Below are 25,597 nucleotides of genomic sequence, written 5' to 3' on the forward strand. Positions count from 1 at the left end.
GGTGGGATCTCAGCATTACCCGCTTGTAGACTCTGGGTCACCTCTCCTGGCCTCTCCCTTGTCTGTGTGACCATTTAATGGCTACAGTTAGACGTGTTCTACAGACGGGGACGTCCTTCTCCAGGCCTGTGCCGAAAAGAGCTATTCTGTGTGACAAGTCACCAGCAAATACTGGGAAACTGAAGTTCCTCCCTGATTCTGTCTGAGAACACGCTGACGCCTCTGGACTCGTCGTCTGTCTCCTCGGGCCTTCGTTGTCTTGGTGAGGAAGGAATCGGGCCAGAGGGATTGAGATGATCTCTAAAAGTCTTAACTGCACATGGGATAAGCTCTTTATTCATTCTTCTTTTATGGGAAAATATGGTATTTTTAAATCAATAATAAATAACCAGTAAATTATAGTTGGTGCTTCTATTTACATCCCAGACCCTTAAAGCAAATGACTGTCTTACACTGTAGAGGCATGTTTTCAGACATATTCTTCCAAGTTACCAAGTCAATTATATTTTCTACTCAATGATATTATTCCATGATATAATGTTTATTAAATAAGCTTCTTTCATCTTCCCAGCCTCAGAAGTCTGACACCCATTTCTAGCATGAAGCCAGTCTCCTGAAAAGCAGCGAGTAATCTTCGCTTCTGTATTCTTAATGCATTTGAAGATGATATTCACTGTAAGAGATACTGACACATTCTGACTTAATAGGGCGTTGCCTCATAAAGAATAAATGTTTATTTCTGATAAGGATGGTTTTTGAAATGTCAACATCCAAACAAAATTTTGCAAACAGCTTTGACTTATTAAGGTTGGGAACATACTAATTCCCAGTCCCTATTATGGGCACAGTGTTCCTCACTGAAAGTTAAACTCAGAGTCACAATTCTATTGTCGTTTGCTTTTTAACTTAGTTAAAGAGGCACGTTTGATCTTTGTTTTGGTTTTTGGTGGGGGTTTTTTTGGTACATTTAATTTCTCACGAGAATTAAAAGCTCCAGAAATTTAATACTTTTATGACATAGAAACTTTAGTTCAGAGTTGTGATGCTCCCTCCTGTTTTTCGCTTTCTGTCTCAAACCTGCCAAGCGTAAGTATGTATTTTTTTAGGCCATGGGTTGCACGGAAAAGAAACTTTATATTTATTACAAATTTCTTACACTTTAACTTTACTAGTTTAATTTATTTAGTCTTTTACTTTATGGGTATGTTTGAATACTTAATATATGCAAGACACTTGTAGGTATTTTGAGGTCCAAGGTGCTGCTGTGGGTAAACAGGGACGCGAGTCAGCGATGCTGCCCGCCCAGCCCGAGTGCCGGCCGGTGGTGCAGGGACAACGTCACCGGTCACAGCAGTTCGCAGACCTTGGGAGAGGCTGTGTGCTCAGCCTGTTTCTGGAAAACAAGCAGCTGGTGAAGATAAAGATGGGGCCATGCACGCACGATAGGAGAGATGCATAAATGTCAAAAAGCAACAATAGACAAGATGGAAAAAAGTGGAAAAATTGTCAGAATATGCAGTGTAGCTTTTCCCAGAACTCATTTTGCAGCCCAAGGGAATAGGAAATTGGCTTGAAAGACAGAAATTAGACTGGTCTGTGAGGATCTAGGTAAAAGCTCTGCATAGTTTCAGTTTAAGAAATTGCAAACTACTAAATTGTTGAAAAATTATATGAAAGGACCAAACAGTAGCAGTGTGACTTCAGTGATAATTTCTTTAATATGTTTTTTAAAAAAGAATGAAACATGAAAGCACATCTCATTTTAGAAAAGAAATTCCAAGTGGAGTTCCTAAATATTTCTTTATCAGTAACCATGTTGTATTCTCTCTTTTATTAAAAAAAAAAAAAGCAGCAAAATATATCCCTTTTTAAACATTGGAGTTTTTTCTGAATCTGTGAAGCTAGAAGAAGCATTTAAAGTTTCTAGTACATCATTGTATCAGAAGGGCCCCATGTGCAGGTCCTTTAGGGCCCACCTGCCACCCTCTCCCACCTCCACCCCGTCCTCCGTCCCCACCTGCCAGTAGTGTGGCCTCCATTCCTGTAATTCCATCCTTCCAATAATTTGATATAAATGGACTCATAGAATATGCAATTTGTAAGGATTGGACCCCTCAGGACGACTCGGGACGATTCTTAGAAATTCATCCTCTTTGTGTGTCCATGAAAAGTTACATTCCCACAAAACCTGAACACAAATGTCACAGAGGCTTGTCTGTAACAGCCACAGTGTGGGAACAAGCCGATGGCTCTCAGTGGGCACAAGGTGAGGCACAGCGCGCACTGTGTGCCAAGGGGCACCACTCGGCAGCAGGAAGGAACTGCCTACTGACACATTCTTCTACTTTCAACTTATTTTTGTCTTTATATCAAAATGTGTTTTAGGTAATAGAAAGTTGGGTCTTCATTTTTACAATCCAACAATCGGCGTCTGAATTGGAGAACACACACCTTCCGTGTTTGGTGTCGTCACTGTGACGGTCAGGTCACATTTATCTTGTTATATTCATTACACTTGTCCCGTGTGTTCTTTGGTTCTCTTTCCTTTTTTGTCTGCATTCTACTAGATTTCCTAAGTATTTTCTACAATTATATTGGATGTTTTTTGGCTTATTAGCTGTAGTGCCCTGCTGAGTGTCGCTCTGGCTTCTTTACCATCGACTGGCTCACTGTGGTCTGTTTGCGGATGTCACACCGCCGTGCACGTCAGCCAAGGACCTTACACGCCCCTCTCCCCGCTGCTGCTCATCTTCTCTATTTTTCCTACACTCCATTGTAAATGTGTTAATTCTACGTCGGACACGTCACACTAATTGCTGTTCGGCGTGAACAACACTCTTGAACATGAAATCAAATAACGGGTAGTGGTTTCACACGTGTCCTGTACTTCCCATTCCGAGCCTGTTCCCGTGTGCGAATGTTTCCACCGGCTTCTCTCCCGTCCCCGCGGAGGCGTTCTTCTGACATTCCCGGCACGGGGTCTGCTGCCGACGGGACCGCGCACTGTGTGTCTGAAAATGTCTCGTGTCGCCTTGCCTTACAAAGACCGTCCTGCCGCGGTTCGGGTTCGGGGCTGACTTCGATGCCGCCGTGTGCGCTGACGGCCCCGCTGCGTGTCCGTGTGGAAATCGGCCCCAGCCCTTGTTTTCGTCGCTCTGTATGGAGTGTGTCTTTTTTTCTCTTCAACTGCTTCTAAGAATTTCTCTTTATTATCAATTTCGAACATTTAATTCAGATACATCTTCATATTTTTTAAATGTTTTTTTTGCTTACTGCTTGTAGAGCTTCTTGGACTTATAATTTCCGTATTTCACATAGTTTGAGAAATTATCAGTAATCAGTTCTTCAAATATTGTTCAGCCCCAGACCGAGTAAGGGACTTTGTGTGCACGGGGCTGTAGGATACCGTTGTGCACCTCCCTGGCTCTCCGGTCTTTTATTTAATCATCACTATTATCTGTCTGTGACTTTGTTTTGGGCAATCTCTGTTGCTGTGCCCTCCAGTCCACTAATGTGTTCTTCTGCTCTGTCTTCATGGTCATTGATCTCATTCAGTGTAGTTTTTATCTGTAGGAATTCAGGCACTTTTTTTTTACATAACCCTTGTCTCTACATTTTTTTAACATGTGGTAAAGTTATAACTGTTTTAGTATAGTTTTCTGCTATTAATAAAACATGTCATTTCGGGGTCCATTCTGATGGGGCAATTTTGATGCTCATTATGGGTATTGCTTTCATGCTCTTTTCCATGTGTGGACAGATTTGATTGGATGATAGACTATAAATTTTACATTTTGGGGTTCTAGATATTACTGTATGACTAGGATCGCTGTCTTAGCATTTATCTCATTGAGTATATACTTCGTAACTGCCAGTACGTTTTTTAAACTAAATATTTACGCAGCTGCCGCTCGCGTCTCCCCCGGACACGGGGCCCCCGCCGCCCGCCTGCCTGGGGCGCTGCCAGCCTCGCCCTTTGCCCGCCCGCCCCAGGGCAGATCGGCCCGTGTGCTGCGATCGGAAAGCTGCTTTTGCCGCAGGTGCCGAAGTGAAACGTGGGAATCGCCGCAGGTGCCGAAGTGAAACGTGGGAAACACCAATGACAAGGAAGAAAGCGGGGAAGAGTCAGGGCAGCGCTGCGTGGCGTCCGCAATGGGGCGCCCGCAAGCCCGCGTCGCCCCGACGGGGACCCCCCGCCCCCCGGGTGCACGATAAAGCGGCCCTTGTGCGCCCGTGAGAGGCCGTGCCGTCCGCCGAGCGCTTGAAAGGCGCCCAGTCGGCGGGTGGGAGACCCCCAGGCAGGCCCCCTGCACGGCGGTCGCCCGCGGACACCGCGTGCCCGGTGCTCGTGCAGCCGCTGCGGGTCCCGCCCGCTGAGCCCGGCCGCCGGCGCGGGGAGCGGGGCCGCGTCCTCGGGTTCCCCCGACAGCCGCAGGGATATTCCTCCCCACTGACTTTTGGGTTACGGGCTTGCTTTCTCCGCTAGAATTAAGGGTAATTGCTTAAGGAAAGTGGATGGAAACCCTGTGATGGCGCAGATTCCAAGACCTCTTTCCGCAGGGGAGGCGGTGTTGACTGTTCACCGGGGGAGGTTCGCTGCCGTTCGAGGCACAGGGGGAGGTCGCACTTTTAAAACTTCACAAGTCAGGAAAGACCATTCAGATTGTTTTAGTCAAAGGAACGCAAGCAGAAGCCACGTGTGCCGTCGCCCGCAGGAGTGCCACCCCCACCCCACCCCCAGCCCTTGTTTCTTGGCGCCCATCTGAGAAGCACACCGATTGGTAGAGACCAGCCTGCGACTGAAGCAGTCGGGGACACCGAGCCAGCCTGTGCGAGTGACAGCACGCTCGCTGGTCACCCTGCTGTGACTCGGGCCCTGCTTGTTACCCCATTGGTAACCTGTGCAGTCTGTTCTGAGTCAGACATCACGAATTACCTGCGTTTGTTATGTTGATCTCATTTGTACTTTGATTTCTTTATTTTCGAAGGAAATAACAAACATTGACATTTATACTGACAACCTTTGCAAGCTACTAAAAATGTTTAGTGAGCAATAAAGCACACAGTCAATTTCCATCTCAGCAGTCAGTTATTTAATTGATGCAGTTTAACATTTCAAAGCATTTTCACCGCTTTTATTTTTGGCTTACATATAAACACATAGCCCCACTAATTTTCCATTGTAGCTCTGACCTTGTCAAATCAGTGTTTTATGAAAATACGATAGTAAAAATAGAGATGCGAATTGCCTGGCCAACAGTGAAGAGAATGAATCTGTTAATTTTGAACACTGGAAAGTTCAAATCTCTCTAAATAGTTTTCTGATTTTCCTCAGTGTTTTTAAGCAGCATTATTAATGTGTCATTTACATACCATAACACACACTCACTGTAGGTTTTCCGCTCACAGACTTTGGAAACGTGTAACCCCCGCAGCCGTAAGCCGGGTCAGGACCCTCGCCACCCCACCCCACTGCACCCTTGTGCAGCCAGTCCGGGTTCCATGCGAAGCCCCAGACATACGCCCATCTGCCCTATCATTTTGCTTTCCGAGATGTATCTCCAAATAGAACCGTACAAGATGTAGTCTGTCACTCACCTCATCTGTGTCACAGGAGCCTGCGATGGGCCCCATTCAGCTCCTTCCTGAGCAGTACCCCATTGCTGTCACTGTCTGTTAACTCATCCATCCCCCGTTACATGACCCTCTGTTACATGATTAGCAGGACAGCCGAGAGTGGATGTCTTGGCCTGGTGTTCAGTCACACGGGAAAGTGTTCAATTTGTCAATAGTAGGTGTGATTTTTCCTATTTAGTAGAAGGTGGACCCGCCGTGTGGACATGCTCACCTCACCCCAGGTAGGATGGCTATTATTGAAAACACAAAACATGTTGCTGGCAAGGTTGTGGAGACACTGCTACCATTGTCCACTGCTAGCAGGATGAAAAGAATTCCCTAAAGACAGAGCTGCCCTACGATGCAGTGGTCCCAGTCCGGGCATGTAGCCAGAATCAGAACCGAAGCGATCTCTGCACCCCACGTTCTCATGCACCCAGCATTATACACAGTTGCCCAACTATGGGAGCAGCCAGGCTTCATGGACAGAGGAATGGATAAGGAAAATGTGGCATTTATACAATGAAAAGTCATTAAAAAAAGTAAGGAACCCCTGCCAACCATAACAGCCAGGGTGAACTTGGAGGGACTCTCGCCAAGGGGACTAACAGTCATGGAAGGACACGTATGCGGTTCCGCTCAGGCGTGGGATCCGGAACATCCTAACCCACAGAAGCAGAGATCTTGACCGTGGCTCCCGTGGACAGAGGACCTGTCACTCAGGTGTCAGGAATGCTACGTGAGTCATCCCTAGATAACTGGGGACCTCTTGGGGAGAAGACGGCATTGTGCCCTTTAAATGTGCTGAGGTAGATATGATGAGTATTCTAAATAAGTGTAGGGGGGACACAGGAGTTCCGGGAAGTGTCGAGTGTGTCTGTTGCCTTGACCGCGGTGATGGACTCGTGGGTGTACGCATAAGCCCACTCATCAGATTGCGGACATTAGGTACATGGCAGCTTTTTGTATGTCAACCAGCTTTACTGATGAAGCTGTTAGGAAAGAATGCTGTTGGGAACGATAACTGTTTTGTGTTTCCTGATTATTTTAGGATAAAGGAATACAGTTGGTTTTTCATACTGATCCCGTATCCTTGACCTCACTAAACTCATTCATAAGTTGTTCATAATTTTCTGGACTCCTGTGACTTCCTGTAAATAGAACGTGCCATCTGTGGGGTAGAGAGCTTCACTTCTTCCTTTACGAGATCCGTGCTGCAGCGGCCAGAGCTCCCGTCACAGGTCAAAGTGAGCGTCTTGGCCTGGCGTTCAGTCTCGGTGGAAAAGCGTGTGCCTTGTCAGTAGTAAGCGTGGATTTTCCTACAGGAAAGGTGGGCCTGTGGTGTGGGGGCCTCTCGTCCAGCCCATGGGCCTCTGCAGCTCTGTCCTTCCATGTGGTGAGGCTCACCCAGTAGGAAGGCCGGTGGCACCTTCGTGAAGAACTGGGCAGGCCTCGGGAGTTGTGTCTCCTCATTTCTGCTTATATCACATTTGAATTCCTTTGTTTGCCTATTAAGTAAATCACATCAATTTAAACCGCATCCCCCAGAAAAATGTTGCTTCTAATGTCGCCATCAGGATTTATGTTCCAGCCTTGTTCACGTGTCGTACCAAAGGGCAACCCTCCGAATGCCAATCAAAACCACACTGAGATAGCACCTCACACCAGTCAGGAGGGCCACCATCCAAAAGGCAAGAAATAATAAATGCTGCTGACAGCACGGAGAGAAGGGGGCCCTTGTACTCTGTTCGTGGGAGTGTGAATTGGTGCAGCCATTGTGGAGAGCAGTACAGAAGGTTCTCAAAAATTAAAAATAGAAATACCATATCATCCAGCAATTCCACTTCTGGGTACTGACTGAACGAAATGAAATCACTATTCCCCAAGAGGTCTCTGCATCCCCATGCTCAGTGCAGCAATAGTCACAACAGCCAAGGCGTAGATGACCTCAGTGTCCATCGGCAAATGAATGGATAAGCGACACCTGCCCTACTCAGTGCCCCCCCGCATCCAACAGTGCGTGCAGAGCTCTGCTGTACTGCCAAGACCAAAATATGCTGCCTTAAATCTTCATTCCTTATCTACACTGATTTCATGATCAATTTAAATGTGATCTTTTTCTCTGTACGTCTTATTTATAACTGCTATGCATAGTTTAACAGCTAAAGCGTATTATTTTGAGTGCATTCTAGATGCCTAGTAAATTTACATGAGTATTCAATGAAGTCTTCTGATAATATGAGATAGTAGAAATGCATCACCCTTTATTGTAATGATCTAAGAAAATACTCCAAAATAGTAAATTGGCAGTAAGAAAGAATTTCAATATCATATCCATCACCTTGGCATAGTTCTGAAAATGAATGTTCAATCTTCAGGTGTGAAAGGAATATGGAGATGAGCTGTGGAAATGCAAACAGCTGTGTTGCATGTTGTCTGTACTTGGAAGGCATTTTGATTAATGCAGCAGTATTTGTGGGGGGGGGGAAACTCATTCAGCAAATACAGAGTAACCCAGAAAAACTTCTATTTCCATATGCTGAAAGGGGATAGACTTCTTCATGTGGAAACCCATGTGGGATAGAATATGCACTGAGAGGAGGGGACTGCCTCTCGCTGCAGTGACGGACAGCTTCCTCTGGGCGGGGCTCTTGGGGAACATTCTGCGTGCATGAAGAGATGCATGCCTGTGATGTATTCTGACCTATAGGAGGAATAGAGAAATCAGGAAAGAGGGATTGAAAGAGGGAGAGATGGAGTAGAGGAGACGACACTGCACTGGCCCTAAGTAGCCTGCTGAATGAATGGAGGTGGTAGCTGATCTCCTGAGTGGTCCTCGGGGTGGAGGCTTCTGACATAGTCCTACCAAACGGCGCCAAGCCTGCTGGAAGCTGGAATGCAAATCAGGCTAACAGTCCACCCGGGTGAGAACCTGTAATATCGACTATGAGAGGCAGGTGGAGGCATAACACGGCCAGGTATGAAATAGAGTAACTTCTTCAGACTTTTCTCAGATTCCCTCACCTTCTTGCCAGCCTGTCTTTATCCATTGCTTCTCCCAGTTCTCTTACACCAAAATCTCCCAAATATCAGAGAAAAATTTATAGGAAGTAAAATTCCTAGGAAGGGTACCCACATTTGGTTTGCTAAAAGTAATCCACCGTGACATGTTAGGAAAATATGTGGGAAGATTCCTCTTGGGGGTTGAGCTGCCACAGAAGTAAATGTGCCACTGAACCACAGAGACCCAGGTATCCCCTGGACGGTGGCCCTCCACAGCTGGCAGAGTGCCGCCTGCCATCACTGAAGCTGGGGGCTCCTCATGAGGAGCACATAGCCCGCACTGAGCAGGTTAGTTACAGGATTAATACTGGCTGTTACACGGTAGGTGCCCACCGCCCGCTCCCCTTTACCCTGCGTGCTGGAGGGCATACATGAGCATGGCAGTCAGGGAGCAGCTCCAGGAAGCACATCCACCTCACAACTGGCTGGCGGTTTTCAGGGAGAAAATCTTTGGATGAATATGAAAGGAATATACTTACAATGACAGGAGATCTTAAAGCATCCAGTGAAGGAGAAGATTCCCCTGATGGAAAAACTCCACAGAGACCTCATGCAGTGTGTGTGTGTGGGGGTGACTCTCGTGACACACTGAGCCAAATGATCTCACTGTCCATCCTGCAGTCACTTTCATTCGTGTGGTAAAATATGTGAATACAAACATGGCGAGTGTATGTATGTGGATACGTGTGAACGTGGGTATGAATATGTGCTGTTACAGGTAAATCATAGACACAGGCCTGTTTGAGTCTGGAAATGGGTGCAGAGCGTTGGCGTGGTGGATCAGCATGGAGCAACCAAGATGGAGGCAGAGCTATCTAGATACCACTCTAGTCATGGTGTACCTAGAATAAATCATTGAACATCGTCTGGTTCTTCTGTCAAGTGAGGGAAATAGCACCAGTCCTACTATTCTCACAAAGAAGATAGCAATGTATAATTAAAAACCTGTCTCACATCCATTATCTCTTTTAATAATAGCAGCTGTGACAATCTTGATAAGATAAACGTGGAAATTGGTTTTTAAAGTTTAAAGCAATATAAAATATTCATTATACCTAGAAAAGAAGTATTTGGTTTTAAGATTTGAGTCATGATTAATGCACGTAATATCTTCCTAAAATAGGAAGGGCAGGTGAAAACAAAACACTATGACGCCTGGTAACCAGTGAAGATTTGCTGCCTATCGCTGAACTTACTGTGTTCCAGCTCAGCATCAGCCCTAGTCACCAAGCGAGAGTCTGACGTCCTGACTAGCAGGGTGCGTGTGCGCCTGTGCGTGCGTTTAGTCTACTCACATTGGTCTCATACTCTTCTAACCCACTGAAATCACCTGCTGTTCAGAACAAACCTGCCTTCTCGTTTGGCAAGATGCTGCTCTAAATGTCCGGCCCATTGATTTGATGACGTACCTTCTGCCTTGCAATGTGGCTTCTGGCTCGGTGACCTAGCGTCCTCTCATTTCAGGAGACAATTTCTTCTCCCTCAGATGTGGAGACAGCATAACTCTTACTGAAATTCCTTTCCTGAGAAAACCACATGATACTTGAAGTTCTATAAAAACTATAAATCTGGTCTACTTTTATTTTAGTATGTATTTTGTGATTATTAATATTCTTTCATCTTTATCGACTATTCATAACATATTGATGTAAAGCCACTTTCATCCTAGTGAGGAGGGTCCCAGCTCTGCCAAGTGTCTGAATGATGGGGTTTGAATCGGTCGTTGCCACCACAGGGGAAAGAGGAAAAAAATCTGAGGAAAATAGACAATGATGTGAACGTGGGACAGAGGAAAACCACAAAGCTAGCAATAACCCATCTCACATTTCCGAGTGACAATTGCCCATTCAGAGAATTTTAAAGTGAGTTAAACTAAAACTCTTATACTACCTAAGAAAAAGAAAAGTGAAATGAATCGCAGGTGGATTGGTGGATTTTCATAATGGTGGGTGAGTGGGAAAACCTGCCACCAGAAGGCATGATCATTATTAAGCTTGATAGTAATTACATCTATTTTCTCTGATAAAGGCTGGGTACTGACCTGTCAATGTTCCTAAGTTTTTGCCACATTTTTAACGCTGATACAAAATACTTCAATTGGAATACTTAGCTCTTTTCATAAGTGAATATTGCCCTTGGGTGACTTTTAAAGGAACTGTTATGACACTTGTTAGAGACGGCAAGGAGACCCTTACCTCACGGCGGCTGCAGTAGGGAAGGCAGGGCTCATCGGGGAGCCCCAGACTGGTGGGGTGCTGCCCCAGAGCAGGTGGGCCAAGAGGGGACATCGGGGTTGGGGATTGTGGCCAAACCGACCTCCCAGGACTCCTGCTGAGGGCAGGCCAGGGGGGAGAGACGGGCGCTGGGGTGGGGGTGGGGATCTGACCAGAAGTGGGGGAGCACAATGCCGCTCGGTTGGCTCCGTCCCCCCCACGGAAACTGGGAGGCAAGACGTGTCCCCTTGGTGTTCACTTCCCCAGGAGACGGCTCCCGCCCTTGCCGAACCACAGAGCTGACAAAATCCCAGCTCGTATTCAAAGGGATCTGTATGTATAAAGAGAAGAGAAATAATTACGTTTTTTTTTTTAATAAACACTATGAGAAAAGGAATTGAGGGAAATCTCTTCCCTTATTTCCAACCTGGAGATTTAAGGCTCTTGTCTTTGTTTTGTGCCTGTGCTCACATAGGTCTGAACAACCGTGCAAACACTGCCACCGTGAGGAGGCCCAGCGGTGCAAGACACTGCCAAGGGCCCATGCTTAGGACGCCAAGTGGGACATCAGGATCGAGCAGGGCCACACAGGTAAGCCCCCCTGGACACCCGTGCTCTCTGCAGGTGCGCAAGTCCTGGGCACCAAGGGAGCCATAGCAACAGCCAATCTCAAACACACGCGCCACTAGGTCACTGCAGGTCCCACGCCACAGGCCTCCCAACGTCAAGCAGGGGACGTCTCTGACACGAGGACTGTTGACCTGCATCACTATTACCCTGTAAACACAAAACAACTATGAGGCATATGAAAAGGCTAGAAATGCAACCCGTCTCCACGCAAAAAGAAATCAGAAGCAGCCCAAATACGACACACATTTAGCATCTGACATGGAATTCTTGAAAACAGCCAGAGAGAAAGGAATTAGAAGAAAAACAGGTAAGAGTTCCTGCAGATTTCACATCAGAAACCATGTACAGCCAGAAGATAACTACACTGCATGTTTGATGTACTGTAAGGATAAAAACTATCAGCCCCGAACTTTATGCCCTGAAAAGTCTTTCAAAATAACTGAGAAATCAAAATAGTCATCCTGCCTGAAACAGTCTACAAAGTCAGTGCAATCCATACCAAAATACCAACAGCATTCTTCAAGGAACTAGAGCAAATAGTTCTAAAATTCATAAGGAACCACAAAAGACCTGGAATAGCCAAAGCAATCCTGAGAAGGAAGAATAAAGCAGGGGGATCTCGCTCCCCAACTTCAAGCTCTACTACAAAGCCGCAGTAATCAGGACAATTTGGTACTGGCACAAGAACAGAGCCACAGACCAGTGGAACAGAATAGAGACTAGATATAAGCCCAAGCATATATGGTCAATTAATATATGATAAAGGAGCCATGGATATACAATGGGGAAATGACAGCCTCTTCAACAACGGGTGTTGGCAAAACTGGACAGCAAGAGAATGAAACTGGATTATTGCCTAACTTCATACACCAAAGTAAACTCGAAATGGATCAAAGATCTGCATGTAAGTCATGAAAACATAAAACTCTTAGAAGAAAACATAAGCAAAAATCTCTTGAATATAAACATGAGCAACTTTTTCCTGAACACATCTTGAGCAAGGTTCAACAAAATAAACAAAATAAAAAATGAACAAGTGGGACTACATCAAACTGAAAAGCTTCTGCACAGCAAAGGACACCCTCAGCAGAACAAAAAGGTATCCCACAGTATGGGAGAATATATTTGTAAATGGCATATCTGATAAGGTGTCAACATGCAAAATATATGAAGAACTCAGATGCCTCAACACCCAAAAAGAAATAACCTGATTAAGAAATGGGCAGAGGACCTGGACAGTTCTCCAAAGAAGAAATACAAATGACCAACAGACACATGAAAAGATGCTCCACATCACTAATCATCAGGGGAATGCAAATTAAAACCACACTGAGGTATCACCTCACACCAGTTAGGATGGCCAGCATCCAGAAGACAAGAAAGAACAAATGCTGGTGAGGATGTGGAGAAAGGGGAACCCTCCTCCACTGCTGCTGGTTTGCAAATTGGTGCAACCACTATGGAAAGCAATTTGGAGGTTCCTCAATAAATTAAAAGTAGAAATACCATTTGACCCAGTTATTTTACTCTTAGGAATTTACCCAAAGAAAACAAGATTGAAAATACACACTAAGGATTGGAAAAGACATATGCACCCCTATGTTTATCGCATACCTAAGTGTCCCTCAGTAGATGCATGGATAAAGAAGAGGTGGTACATACACACTATGGAGTACTATTCAGCCGTAAGAAAAAAAACCCTACCATTTGCAAGAACATGGATGGAGCTGGAGGGTATTATGCTCAGTGAAATAAGCCAGGCGGAGAAAGACAAGTGCCAAATGATTTCCGTTATTTGTGGAGTGTAACAACGAAGCAAAACTGAAGGAACAAAACATCAGTAGACCCATAGACACTGAGAAGGGACTTGTGGTTACCAGAAGGGAGGGTGGATGCGGGAGGGAGAAGGGGACAAAGGGGCACAATAATTCACAATCACAATATAGGTAGGTCGCAGGGATGGCAGTACAGCACAGAGGATACAATTACTGACTCCATAACATCTGACTGCGTTGATGGACAGTGACTGCAATGGAGGGGTGAGGACCGGATAATATGGGTGAAGGTTGAACCACAGTGTTGTGTATTTGAAACCAACATAAGATTGTATATCAATGATACTTTATTTCTCAGTACTTTTATTTTCTTTTTATTAAAGTCTTAGAGAAGAAAAAGAAAAAAAAGGACAATTAATTTACAGATTGACTCTATAAGAATGTTGAAGGAAGCTCTTTAGGCTGAAGTAATGTATCATCCTGAAGCCAGGATCTGTATAAGGAAATTAACAGTGCTAGAAATGGAATGAATATAAGGAAAAATAAATTTATTCTCTTAGTTTGAAATGCTCTAAAAGGTAACTCAGTCAAGCTAAAAATAGTAACAATGGCTTGTGTATTTATATGGCATACTTAAAAGTAGAATACGAGAAAATAGTCCAAAAAGTATGAGGAATTGGGAATAAATTGTTTTAACGTGCTGGTAATAAAGGGTAGACTGCTGAATTCAGGATGTATATTGTAACCCCAAGAAGACCTACTGAAAAAGCAAATACATAAAAGCGGTGTAATAGGTTAGTCAAGGAGATAAAATGGAGTCAAAACAAATGCCTAATTGAAAGAAGAAAAGGTGGAAAAGGAGGAAAAAAGTAAAGAGGACACAGAACAATAACAACCAGCAAAGAACAGCTCGAGAGACATGAACTTTCCAGAGTAAAGGAGCCCAAAGTGCATGGGAGGCCAGACCCTGAGCCAGGAGCGGTCAGGGTGAAGGCTGCACGGAGATAGCGAGCCACTGCGGAGAAAATGGTATGAAATGCACATAAGTAGGTAACTGGTTGTATCAAAAGTAAGCCTCCCTATTACGTTGGTGGCTCTTCGGTTATGGAAAATAACACCCTTGTTCTTGGGAAATACAAACTAAAGAATTCCAGGGATAATGGACATGATTCCGAACTTTTCAAGTGGTTCAGAGAATGTGTGCATGTGTGTGTGCACAGGTGTTTGTGTGCACATGTGTGCATGCATGTGCGGGAGTGTGTTCATGTGGAAAGAGGGAGAGGGAAGGATGAGAGAAAGACAACAGCAAATATCTGAATCCAAATCTGGCTAAGGATGTAGGATTTTCTTTTACTATTATTGAAACTTTTTGATGTATTTAAAATTATATCAGAGTAAAACTTTACAAATATGTGTTTTAAATGAAGGTGAAATAAGAGAAAGGAGATCTGAACTCAGGCTCCTATAAACCTAAGTCCCCGTATCTCCCGATCTCTAATCCCCCTGATGGTTAGTTTCTCCCCAGACTTGAGTAAATGATCTGTAAAGGCTCATCTGCATGGCCGGGAGGATCAAGGGAGAGAGCAGATTCCCGTGGGTTATCTCGTGGATCAATGAGTGGCTTAAGGCAGACGTAAAAATTACTGAAAACCAGATATTCTATATGATACATTAAAACAGTCACTCCCAAGTGAGAAATAATATTCTTTGAGTTTATCAGATATTCTTTTCAGAGTATTTTTCCTGACTTTCCTTTGACATGCATCGGAATGGATGTATCAATCAAACCTACTTTTGCCAGAAGCACTGAGCATGTCTCGTGAGTGCTGACCTGCCCCCACCCACAGCCTCTCTCCACCTCTGTGCTGTCTGAATTTCTTCCTGTTTATGACATAAACTAAGATGATGCCCATTAAACCATTTAATTCTATGAAATCAGAGCGAGCACTTGTTCAGACATGGCATGTGGTCTGAAGAGAAAGGCGCCCCCGTTCCTTGTGTGGAATGTCTTTCTCAGGGCGAGGAAGGCTGTGGAAGCCGGGATATTCAGAACATAAAACAAAATCTTCCCTTGTCCCTTTTGTTCAGTCAAGGCACCGGGCCTCGGACGTTTCCACACCGTCTGGAATTCCCGCTCCTGTAGAAAGGCCACCAGGAGCCTCTGCCACATGGGTCTGGTGGGCCTGAGGCCTTTCTGCACATGCCGCTGAGACGGTAAGTCTGCGATTCGTGCCTGTGAGCTCAGGCGCCTCGGGCACCAAGGGTCCCGGCCGGGAGCTCATGCCCAGACCAGCAGGGACAGAAGTGCACCTGGCCTCTGGGCGACCTGGGGCCAGGAGCACCTCCATCTCCTGTGAAGGGCAAGTTCTGGCTGCCCCTGGCTTTCTCCACCCTCCTTTGTCAGCCAGGTTTGCTGTCCACCTGCTGAGACTTTTCGAAATGTTAGGGAGAAAAGTATTCCTCACATGGCAAAGAAGTGGAAACTTCAATGTTCAAATATGTAAGCCTGTTATATGAAAAAATCTCTAGGTGACCCAGGCAGTTAATGTAACTTTTTGACTTTGTTAATCAGAAGGAAAGAATCATTACTTGGAAGGAACAAACTTACAAGAGAAATTAAAAATCAGACGATCAAACCAGCATGCTGGCCCCTTCCTCCTGCACACTGAGAACTGAAATTAATTTCCTGGAAAACCAAATTTCCTCTGGCATGTTTTCTAGCTCACATGCTTCATGACAGCCATAAAATGTGCAAAACTTGGGAAAAGGGTTTGAAATCAATTGTGAGTCAATACTCATCAGCTCTCCTCCTAGGATACCTGTTCTCCTGATCCTTAAACAGACCCATTTCAGGCAAGGTTAATGGTTTCCATTAGGGGTTTTTGCCTAAATCCTGAGGTATAGAGATTTTTATCAAGAACTGGGGATTTAATTTTGCAAAGGATTAAAGAAAAAGCAGACAAGATTTGTAGATTGCCTTCTCAAATAAAAGGACAGCGAGTCCTTTTAGGAAAACTAAAAAGTACTTCAAATTTTTATCTTCTATAAGATAAGCATTCAGGGCACCTTTCCAATGTTTTTGATTGATCAATATAGTGCTTCGAAGTGACCACCACCAAGCCTTTATCTTTACGTATTTCCGGGAGCATACAGGACATGCAGGCACCCTGGGACGCCTGCCGTCTGGGCAGCGGCCTCAGAGAGGGTGTCACTCATGGCCAGGATGCTGGCCTTTCCCCCTCTTGCCATTAGCTGCCCAGGGCATTCTTGTCCCGTCCCCGACTGACCTCCCTCCAAAGCCCCCAGTCAGGTGGTGGGAGCATAGGGGCCTGTGAAGGCCCCCCTTCCTATGTAAGCATCTCCGCAGCTTACCTGGCACCGCCGTTACCCAGCGTCCCCTTTGAGGTCCCTGTGGCCCGCCCTTCACGGTAATCGGTAAGTTACTGCTGCAGGAAGCATAGCGGCCGAGTGCGTGAGCCTGGCCGCTGGATCCAGTCCTGGTGTAGCAGGAGGGAGTAGGGGGTACAAACACGACCCGGCTTGCGTGGTTTTGAACAATTGAAGGAAAGCTTGAGCAAGAAATGGCAGCCAGAGGGGAAAAAGCACAACAAACCTGAGCTTCACCTTGTTGCAGTTTGACCTGCAGCCTGCTGGGCCCGAGGGGCGTGGCACAGGGACAAGCCCGTCCGCCTGCTGCTCGATTGGCCGTGCCCTGTGTGTCAGCCCCTCCTGGGGCATCGGATTATTTAAAAACAAAAGCTGTGCATAAACCCCACGCCATTTCTCTGTCCCTCTTTGCATATTTATTCTCAAAAAGACACAGAGACAACAGAATGGATTTATTTTGTTTTTTACTCACCTCTCTGTTTACTATTTATGAAGTGCCCCTTGCTCCCTCTGGGTACAAAGCCTGAACAGAAGAACATAGAATTGCCAGCTGTCAGATGTGGATTGAGGGAGAAAATGTTTTGATTGCCAGGATTTAGGGAAATGAGCTGACTGGACAAATTAAATTTAAGATGCCTTTGAGATGCTAAAGTGGAGACAACCCCGTGTGTATCTTTAATGTGGAAAGGTGGGCGTCAGCAGGTCAGGCATACAGGGAGCCGGGCGCTGACCTAAGAAACCCTGCAAGGCCCTGGGAGGAGCTGCCGCAGAGCAGAGATGCTGTGTGTGCTCAGAGCAGCCCCACGGCCTCTGAGGATGGAGCTGCCCCGGCTGGTGGGGAAGGGCACTCCTGCCACGTGAGAACAGGGCGGCTTTGCCTGCAGCAAGGGTTGGGAGAGGGCAAGTTTGAAGAGAGCGTCCTGTCAGGGTTTAGCTTTGTTCCTGTTGGAGAACTGAGTACAGATGTGGGGAGGTGGAGACGTGGGGTGTGCAAAGGGATGGCGGCTGGGCCCCCACGGTCCAGGCCTGACCCCGGCTGCTGCACGATGGCCAGCTCCCTTACTCCTCTGCCCCCACGCACACAGGGGCCCTCTCAGAGGAAGCCAGCAGGCGACACCCCGCTCCTGGGAGCCCGTGCTGTACGCCGGGCCCCAGCCTTCCCTGTGCGTCTGGCCTCCCGTCTGTATGGAGCGGCAGAGACTCTGCCACATCGTGACCCAGGCGGCCTCAGTGTCCTGGCAGGTCCCACCCAGACTCGTCCAGGGGCACCTTGTGCTGCTCTTCCCGAGACTGTGGTGCCTGCGGTCTGTCCCGTGGCACTCACTGGTGCCGGACTGGGGGTGGCGTCCTGGACTCCAGGCAGAGCTGAGGGCAAAGGGGGAGAAGTGGGGTGAAGTCTGCTCAGGCCAGTGCAGAAGCCAGCAGGGCCGAGGAAGCGCAGGGCAGCAAGAGCCACGTGAGAGGGGGTCCAGGCCGCCTTGTCGTGGAGTCTGTGTGACCACAGGTCCCACTGCAGGCGGACACTGTTGCTGGGGACCCACACGTGAGGCCTGCCTGGCCAGTGGGGTGGGGCAGTTCTCTGGAGGGAGGTCAGGCCAGGCACTCGGATGCCCCGGGCTGGCCACACTCGGTGCGTTGCCCTGACTGACGTCTGGGAGCTTGACACAGGCATTGTGGACGTCTTTTCCGAGTTTCCTGTACAATGGAGTCGCGTGCGGGCGTGAGGGAGGCCTGGTGTTCCTCCGCGGAGGGGCCTTTATTGGGGGTTTTATGTTGCGTAAATGCCGCCGCAGAGGACGACCAGGGCTCAGGGCCAGGAAGCAGTGCGGGGCCAGGTGTGCTGGTGGGCGTGCGAGCAGGCGCGGGGGCAATCCAGGAGGGTGGGCCTGGCACCTGCGTTGCCTTCTGTGATGCCTGGTGGCAGGGGTTGTCCACATTTTCAGTTTCCTCCCAGATTTTGTTCCCTCTGTTTCTTTCACTCCACATGTGATCGGGTCACTGCCGTGGGGGAGGCCTGGCAGGGCACATAAGGCCAGTTGGGTACATAAGGAAGAGTTCAAGGAAAGAGGTGGTTAACTGGTCCAGTAAATGCACTCTTCAGCTTTCAACAGATGATAGCTGCCACATCATACGCCTGGCAGGTACTTTACCTGAAGTCTCTAGGGTGAAACCATGCTGAAGACTTTCATCAGGGATACCGGTTCCTGATCCGCACACAGAGATAAACAGATGCTTGATTTTATTCCGCAGGAGGAAAAACTGATACTGAGCTGTAGATCGCTTCTCAAAGTTGGCCTTAAAGTTAATGTGACCGCAGCCAGACCTCTTCATGTCTCACAAACCAGCTGTGACTGTGCCGACAGGCAGAGCGTCCGGGTGTCCTCCATGCAGCTCAGCCACAGGCCCCTTCTCCACGCCAGCTGCTGTGGGTTTACAGGGCAGTGAAGTATTTCTCTCTGGAGACTGGAGTGTGTGTGCACGTGGGTGCGAATGCAGGATGGGAGCAGCGTGCCAGACCCAGAGATGGGAGGTGAAGCCCAGGCTCCACTGTGACCTTGAACAGAGGGGAGGTGACACGTGAAATGCTGTTGGGGTGCCTGACACATCCTGTCATTCTGTAACTGCAGTTAGTGTTATTACAACAGAACGTGGGGCCTGGCATACAGTAAATTTTCAGTAAGATGAAACTGGGCGACACGGACATGAGGTCTGGCCCCAGTTCCAGAGGCCTTGAGTGTCTGTGCTCTCACTCAGTCTCCGAGGAATTTTCCCATTGGCCTATGTTGAAGGTCACTAGGCATCCCCACTTGTCTGCAGCGACCCACTGAAGCGTCTTGAGGATGGCTGCTCTGAGCCTCAGATGATGGCAGTGCTGTCACTGCCAGCATGCACCGTGTCGTTCATCCCCTTTGGGGTCTTCTGTTTCTCGTATGATGTGGCTCTCAGTTGAAACTGGGACACATTCGTGCTGTGGTATGACACCTGCATCTTGGCCCTCTGTGGGCAGCCAGGCCTCCCTGGCAGGTGGGCCCTGGAAGCCTCAGAGCTGTGCCCACAAGCCCTTCAGTGACATGGCAGGAGCGTGTGCCCCTCGGTGGTCTTTCTGGACAGTGGTTTCCTGTGGTGTTGGCTGAAGTACAGAGGTGTGGCCTACATGTCCCCATAGGCTGACCTTCCCATTTCTCAGGCCAGAGAGGGCAGTTCTGTTCACTGCCATTGGTATTTCCAGGTTGATGGCTTCCTCTGCCCAGGCAGGAGTCAGTATACGGCAGAAGATAACCGGGGACCTTGGCAGCATGCCGTTCCAAGGGTCCTAGGGCTCCCGGCCATGTGACTCTTCTTCTCAGTGCCTTTCAGGGTCTTCTGATGTCCGCCTCCCATCTCACGTCCATGGTGTCCTTAGGGGAGGAGTAGGAGAATGTGCTCCTGCCCAGATCTCCTTGAAGCAGGCTCCTGGAGAGAGTCAAACAGGTTGAATGACTGAATTGAACACAAGGCAACACCACCCATCTTTGCATCATTTTCTGAGTTTTAAATTGCTGATCAGATGCACATAGCTCAACCCAGAATTAATCAGTGTGCTTAGGGAATGCAAACTAATATAAATATTAGCTTTGATAAAAGGTAATTAAACTGATTTATGTCAAATTCAAATACTGATGATTTAGAGATTATCAACTCTTGTGATTAGGTGAAATTGGAGCTGGAGCATTTTCTCCCTAAAAGACTGACTTTACTGGATGTGGTTCAAGATGGGAAAGTTAGTAAAGAGCCAATAAGTAGATGTGACCTAGGAAGTAAGGAGGCCCTGGGGACAGGGTGGCCCCAGGACTGCGTGGCCCTGGTGGGGGGAGTGTCCCCCGGCTCCAGCAGAGTCTCTCCCGTCTCACCTGCCCCCCTCCACGCTAGCAGCCGTGTCTGGGTCACACACTGTGTTGACAGACACCGAGAGTCGCTCAGGACTCAGTGAGGAGACACAAAGTTCTCCTCAACTAACTGGCCTTCCATGGAGGCAAGAAAGAAATGTGGTGAAGTACAGCCCGTCATCTTCTATTTCAGGGTAAAAAGAGCAGAGGAAGGGGAATGAACACATGCTCACTGAAAAACGAAAGAACCTGCCCAAATTCAAGTTATCTGCACTGAAAACTCATTTGCATGTGAGGTAAGATTTTACTTGCCTTTATTACAGTATGCTTTGGGTTTTTTTCCCTGTAAATTACATGAAAGAAGGATTTATAATTTGGGGTCATGTATAGAAATAATAATAGGGGTTTCTTCCTGTACTTTGATGACACCACTGCATATGATCCTGTGTCTGCAGATGTGTGTGATCTCTGTCCACCTTCCAAGGCCTTCATCCAACACGGCCTAAGGTTGCCCTGACTTGACAGATGCCTTCCTGTGAAATGACCCTTGGTCCATGGGCTCTGACTTCAAAGTGTCAGCCGTGGGTTAGGGTTTGACCCCTTTTCTACAGCAAAAGGCAGAGATGTAAAAGGAGGAGGGGGAGCGACCTTGCTGGAAACCGGGGGGAAGAGCTTCCCAAGCCAGCGAGGTGACAGGGCGGGGCTGCGGTTCAGGCTGGTGTGGTTCTCTCCGGGAGCTGTGGTTTGATTATGAACTGCGAGCAGCAAACACTGCAGAGAGACCCCGGACAGGTCACTCAGCACAGGCTCTCACGCCATGAAAAGTGAGCGTGCTTTAACATAATATTCCTTAAGGAAAACAGTCATGCAATATTTATATATACAGACAGTATCAAAATTATTATCACTAAAAAGTGTGACTGTTTTGAGCACGGGGAACATCATTTCTAAGCTTTATGATAAATTTAAGAGGGTATTACCTTGAGTATGTCTATAGCATATGTATTATTTATCTAAAGGTGTTATTTTACTGACATTTTTAAGGTCAGATGCATACAGTGGCAAACTACTAAACTGCAAACTAATTGGCAGGAAGATGCTTAATTAGTGTTTAAAATCTAGTAAATGAAAGGGTAAATATTTTATTAGCAGGGAGCAACCTAAGTATATGTGCAGTGACTGACACACCCGTGTTAGGATCTCCAACGGCCGTGGTTTAACCATGTCTGCTTATAAGTCATAGATGATGTACGACCTACGTATGTATGTGAGAGTACTTTAAGTCAAGACTGCCTGCAGAGGACCACACAGGTATGACTTGCACGTGCCTTACCTGATTGTGTGTGGTCTGCCTGTTACGTCCATCAGTAGTTTCCTCAAGCTGCTTCTGCAGGTGAGCACAATGGCTGCCCCTGCCCTCTGTGATGGGAGCTGACTCACGTGCTTCCTGCACACCTCATGTTGAGCCCCGAGTATCCAGCCTACTTCTCGCTGGCTCACAGGCTTACCACTGCATCATCTCAGTTGGTGAGGTAGGCAAGGGAGGTTTCGTGGCCAACCTTTCATGCCACAGCCATGCGCTCTCACCCAGCACACCTAATTGTGCAAGAGGTCTGATGGGTAACTAACTGACTTTCACTTGACATGGTTATGAACCAGTGTCAAAGGATACTTAACTTATTCAAGCTTTGCTTAGTTGTTTAAGCAGTGAGGTGAGGGCAGGCAGTATGAGAGGCAGGCCTGGGGAAAGCACTGTGCACCCACACTTTCTCCTCCCGAGAGAGCACCCTCTGACTCCCACCCTTAGACACACTTCTCTGCTGCGTCCACCAGCAGGTGGAGTCGCAGCCTCCCCTCGTGCTCCCCGAGCACATCTCCAGGGCCATGTGTGCAGACTTCCCCCTGTAGGCTGGGATGGGGGCAGCGCTTCTGTCCTGTTTGAGCGTGGCATTGCCCCGCATCCTTCTCTGTGTGGTCTTGTCTTCTTCCCCAGGTGCAGGCTCCATTTCTCCCGACTGGGGAGGTGCCCATTGCTGTGCGTCTGACCAGCCCATGAGCCCTGCCCCACCCTGAGAGACTCCTGCGCTGATCACAAAGGTGGCGGCGGAAGCAAACTGTCAGCACAGGGGGAAAGGGGGGAAAGGCTCCCCCTGCACCCACTGAACTCCAAGAGCTGCCGGTCCTGCAGAATAGAACTGAACCAGGCACCAGACAGTAAGGAATCCTGAGCTTCTGGGCACCTTAGATGCCTTTTTCCATTAAGCTATGACTCTACAGGCCTGGAAGCATAGCAGAGCCATCATCTAATGCAAAGAAGAAACACAGAAATCCAGACAAAATGAAGAAGCAGCGGAGTATGAGTCAAACAGAAGTACAGGTGAGAACCCCAGGAATGAAAGAATGAGCAGAAAGCTGTGTGAGGAGTCCGCGCACAATAGGGGTACCAGAAGGAGAATAGGGAGACAAACGTAAGGAAATCGTTGCGGGAAGGAAATAAACACTCAGGTCACAGAGACCCTGACAAAAGGAACCCCAGGAAGAGAACACTAGACATATGATCATTAAAATGTCAAAGATCAAGGATAAGGAGAGAGTGCTGAAAGGAGCCAGACAAAAAAGATTACTTATAAAAGAAATCCCATCAGGCTGTCAGCACAAACTCCAGAGGCCAAGGTCCCAAACACAAGGCCCTCCAACCAGTGTGAGTACCACCTTTTACATTTGGAACAGGTGTCAGACAGCTTCCAGATAAACACCAGGCCATCACTAGGCCAGCCTTACAGGACATCTTAAAGAAACTGCTGTTTCTCCAGCATAGATCCCATACTAGGACACAAAAAGATCAAAATGGTATCAAGCAGCCTCTTGGGCCACCATGGTGTGAAACTAGAAAGAAGCCATACAAACACATGGAAGCTAAACAACAGTCCCCAGTTGGGCCTGCCCAAGAGCCTGCAGCGTGGGAACAGGAGCTCAGGGCGTGTCCTCAGCTCCGGGAATACAGTGCCACCCTCCACCGCTCCTGGAGAGCCCGGTCCTCAGGCGAGGTACAGGGAGCAGATGGGGTCCCAGAGCGACACCTGAAGAGGCTGACTCAAGAAGGCGGTCTCCCTCCTGCCCATTGCGTGGCCAGAAACACCGCTCAGCGAGCAGGCCTTGGTCCCTTCAGCTGCTGTAGGTCCGGCCTTCCCAGACCCATGACTTCCTCCTTGACACAGAGCCAGCTGCCTGAGTAAGGCGAGTCACCTCCCCGGCCCGATTCCAACAGACCCTTCAGGAACTGGCCGGGGTGCCTCTCTTCCAGCCAGGAGACTTAGTCTTAGTTAACACAGTCTTTCTCTCGCCCTGATCTGGGAAGGACCATATAAAATAACCCTCTCCACTCCCCCTGCAGCAAAAGTAACATGACACGAGTCTTACCCCTGACTGAAGCCCCCCTCTGAATGAGGAGGACTCCCTGCCCCATTCATAGGGGATCTGAAGTCTCTTCATAGGTGACAACCACATCCGCTGTGTTCTTCCAAAGATTCTCTCAAGAGCTTAAGACGCTTTAGACTGACTGGCCAAAGATCTCTCAACGCTTCAGAACCAGACTGACCACCTGGTGGCATGGTCTAGACCTCCTCACAGCAGAGAGAGGAGGTCTTTGCCATTTTCTCCAAGAATGTTGTTTCTACATCAATCAATCAATCAGGCATCATACGAGATAAAAAAACAAGATCAGGCAGACAAACTATGCTGTGAGACCTAAGGCTCCTGAGCCCTCGTTCAATCTAATGAAGTGGATCCTGTGAGTTGTACCATTTTTAGGACCCCTCATTATAATTATCCTTCTCATAATCTTTGGCCTCTGTATCCTAAATCTACTAACAAGATTTGTCTCTTCCTGCCTAAATGGTGATGCAAATGGAACCCAGTGTGACAGTCTGTCACGGCCCATGGGATAGGCCCCTCAGACAGTGAACCCGGCCATCACCCACTGCCAGCAGCTCGAGCAGTCATCACCCTTCTTCCTACGGGTAGTTAGGGTTACCTCTTCTGAGGGGCACTGAGGCAGGTGACGGTGGGGCTTCGGCAGACAGCGTTCAAGGCTGTGGTGAGTTTCAAGGCCCTGTGTGTCGCATGGCCATCTAAGTCTCAAAAGGCTTCCAGTCCAACTCAGCCGTTCAAAGCTACACTTAGACTTAGACCTCAGCTCTGACTGGTATACCCCATGCGAGGGAAGCAGCGTACCTTCAGCCCGGCAGGAGTGAGCTGTGACAGCATCATCCCCGCCTCAGTTGTCTGTTAGGTCCATGGGGTGGAGCTTCCTCCCTTGAAGAAGCTGCAGAACCCCTTCTTCTTTTCACTCCTTATTAAAAGCTTTGCTGGCTGCTCTGTACTCGTCTGCTGGCTCCATTCCTCAGTGACTCCAAGACACGATCCTGGTGAAAACAGCATCTTGGTCAGTAATACTCTGACTGTGGCCCTGACCTTACCCCTGACTGTTAGCCCCTAACCCTTAAGCACAATGACAGATCAATCTCAAGAAAGAACAGAGCTGGCGGCATCACGGTTCCTTATTGCAAACAAAGCTCTAGTCATCCAAACATTGCGGCACACAGACAGCTGGCTCAGGAGTGCATGCCCCGAGGTAAACCCATGCGGAGATGGCCAGTGAGTCCCCCAGCAAGGAGCCTAGGGCAGCAGGAGCAAAGGTTAGTCTGTCTCCTCAGGAATGATGCTGGGGAACCTGAGAGCCACTCAGGGAAGAGCCACAGACAGCACCTCACACCGCAACACAAACTAAGTGAAACTCACCATTTTCCATATCCTGCCAGAGCCCTTTGGACTAATTTCTGCAAATCTTATTTTCAAATAACAGCATTTACGGGGCTCTTCATTTTGTATGTTTTCCCTAGGAAACTATTTCCCTCTTGGAAAATATAACTTCCCATTAAGAAGAAATAAATTTTTTTAATATAAGAAGCAGTGGTCAATGTGATTCACTCACCCTCAAAATCTGAATCTTAGGCTGCTAACAAAACTGAGAGAGGTACTAATTTTC

General features: G+C 47.7%; 1 protein-coding gene across 1 annotated transcript in view; it reads left to right on the forward strand.

Moving 5' to 3' along the window:
* The window catches only part of LOC108403955 (uncharacterized), a 169,418-nt gene extending 144,491 nt beyond the window's left edge, over positions 1-24,927 (forward strand). Inside the window, exons 5-8 of the mRNA XM_073219298.1 lie at positions 11,368-11,483; positions 15,386-15,511; positions 20,744-20,846; positions 22,544-24,927. Coding sequence (XP_073075399.1) covers positions 11,368-11,483; positions 15,386-15,484 — 215 coding nt within the window. The 3' untranslated portion in view covers positions 15,485-15,511; positions 20,744-20,846; positions 22,544-24,927. The remainder of the gene's footprint in view (positions 1-11,367; positions 11,484-15,385; positions 15,512-20,743; positions 20,847-22,543) is intronic.
* Positions 24,928-25,597: the final 670 nt, after the last annotated feature.

Source organism: Manis javanica, chromosome 12 (assembly GCF_040802235.1).
Source record: "Manis javanica isolate MJ-LG chromosome 12, MJ_LKY, whole genome shotgun sequence".
Classification (NCBI taxonomy): domain Eukaryota; kingdom Metazoa; phylum Chordata; class Mammalia; order Pholidota; family Manidae; genus Manis; species Manis javanica.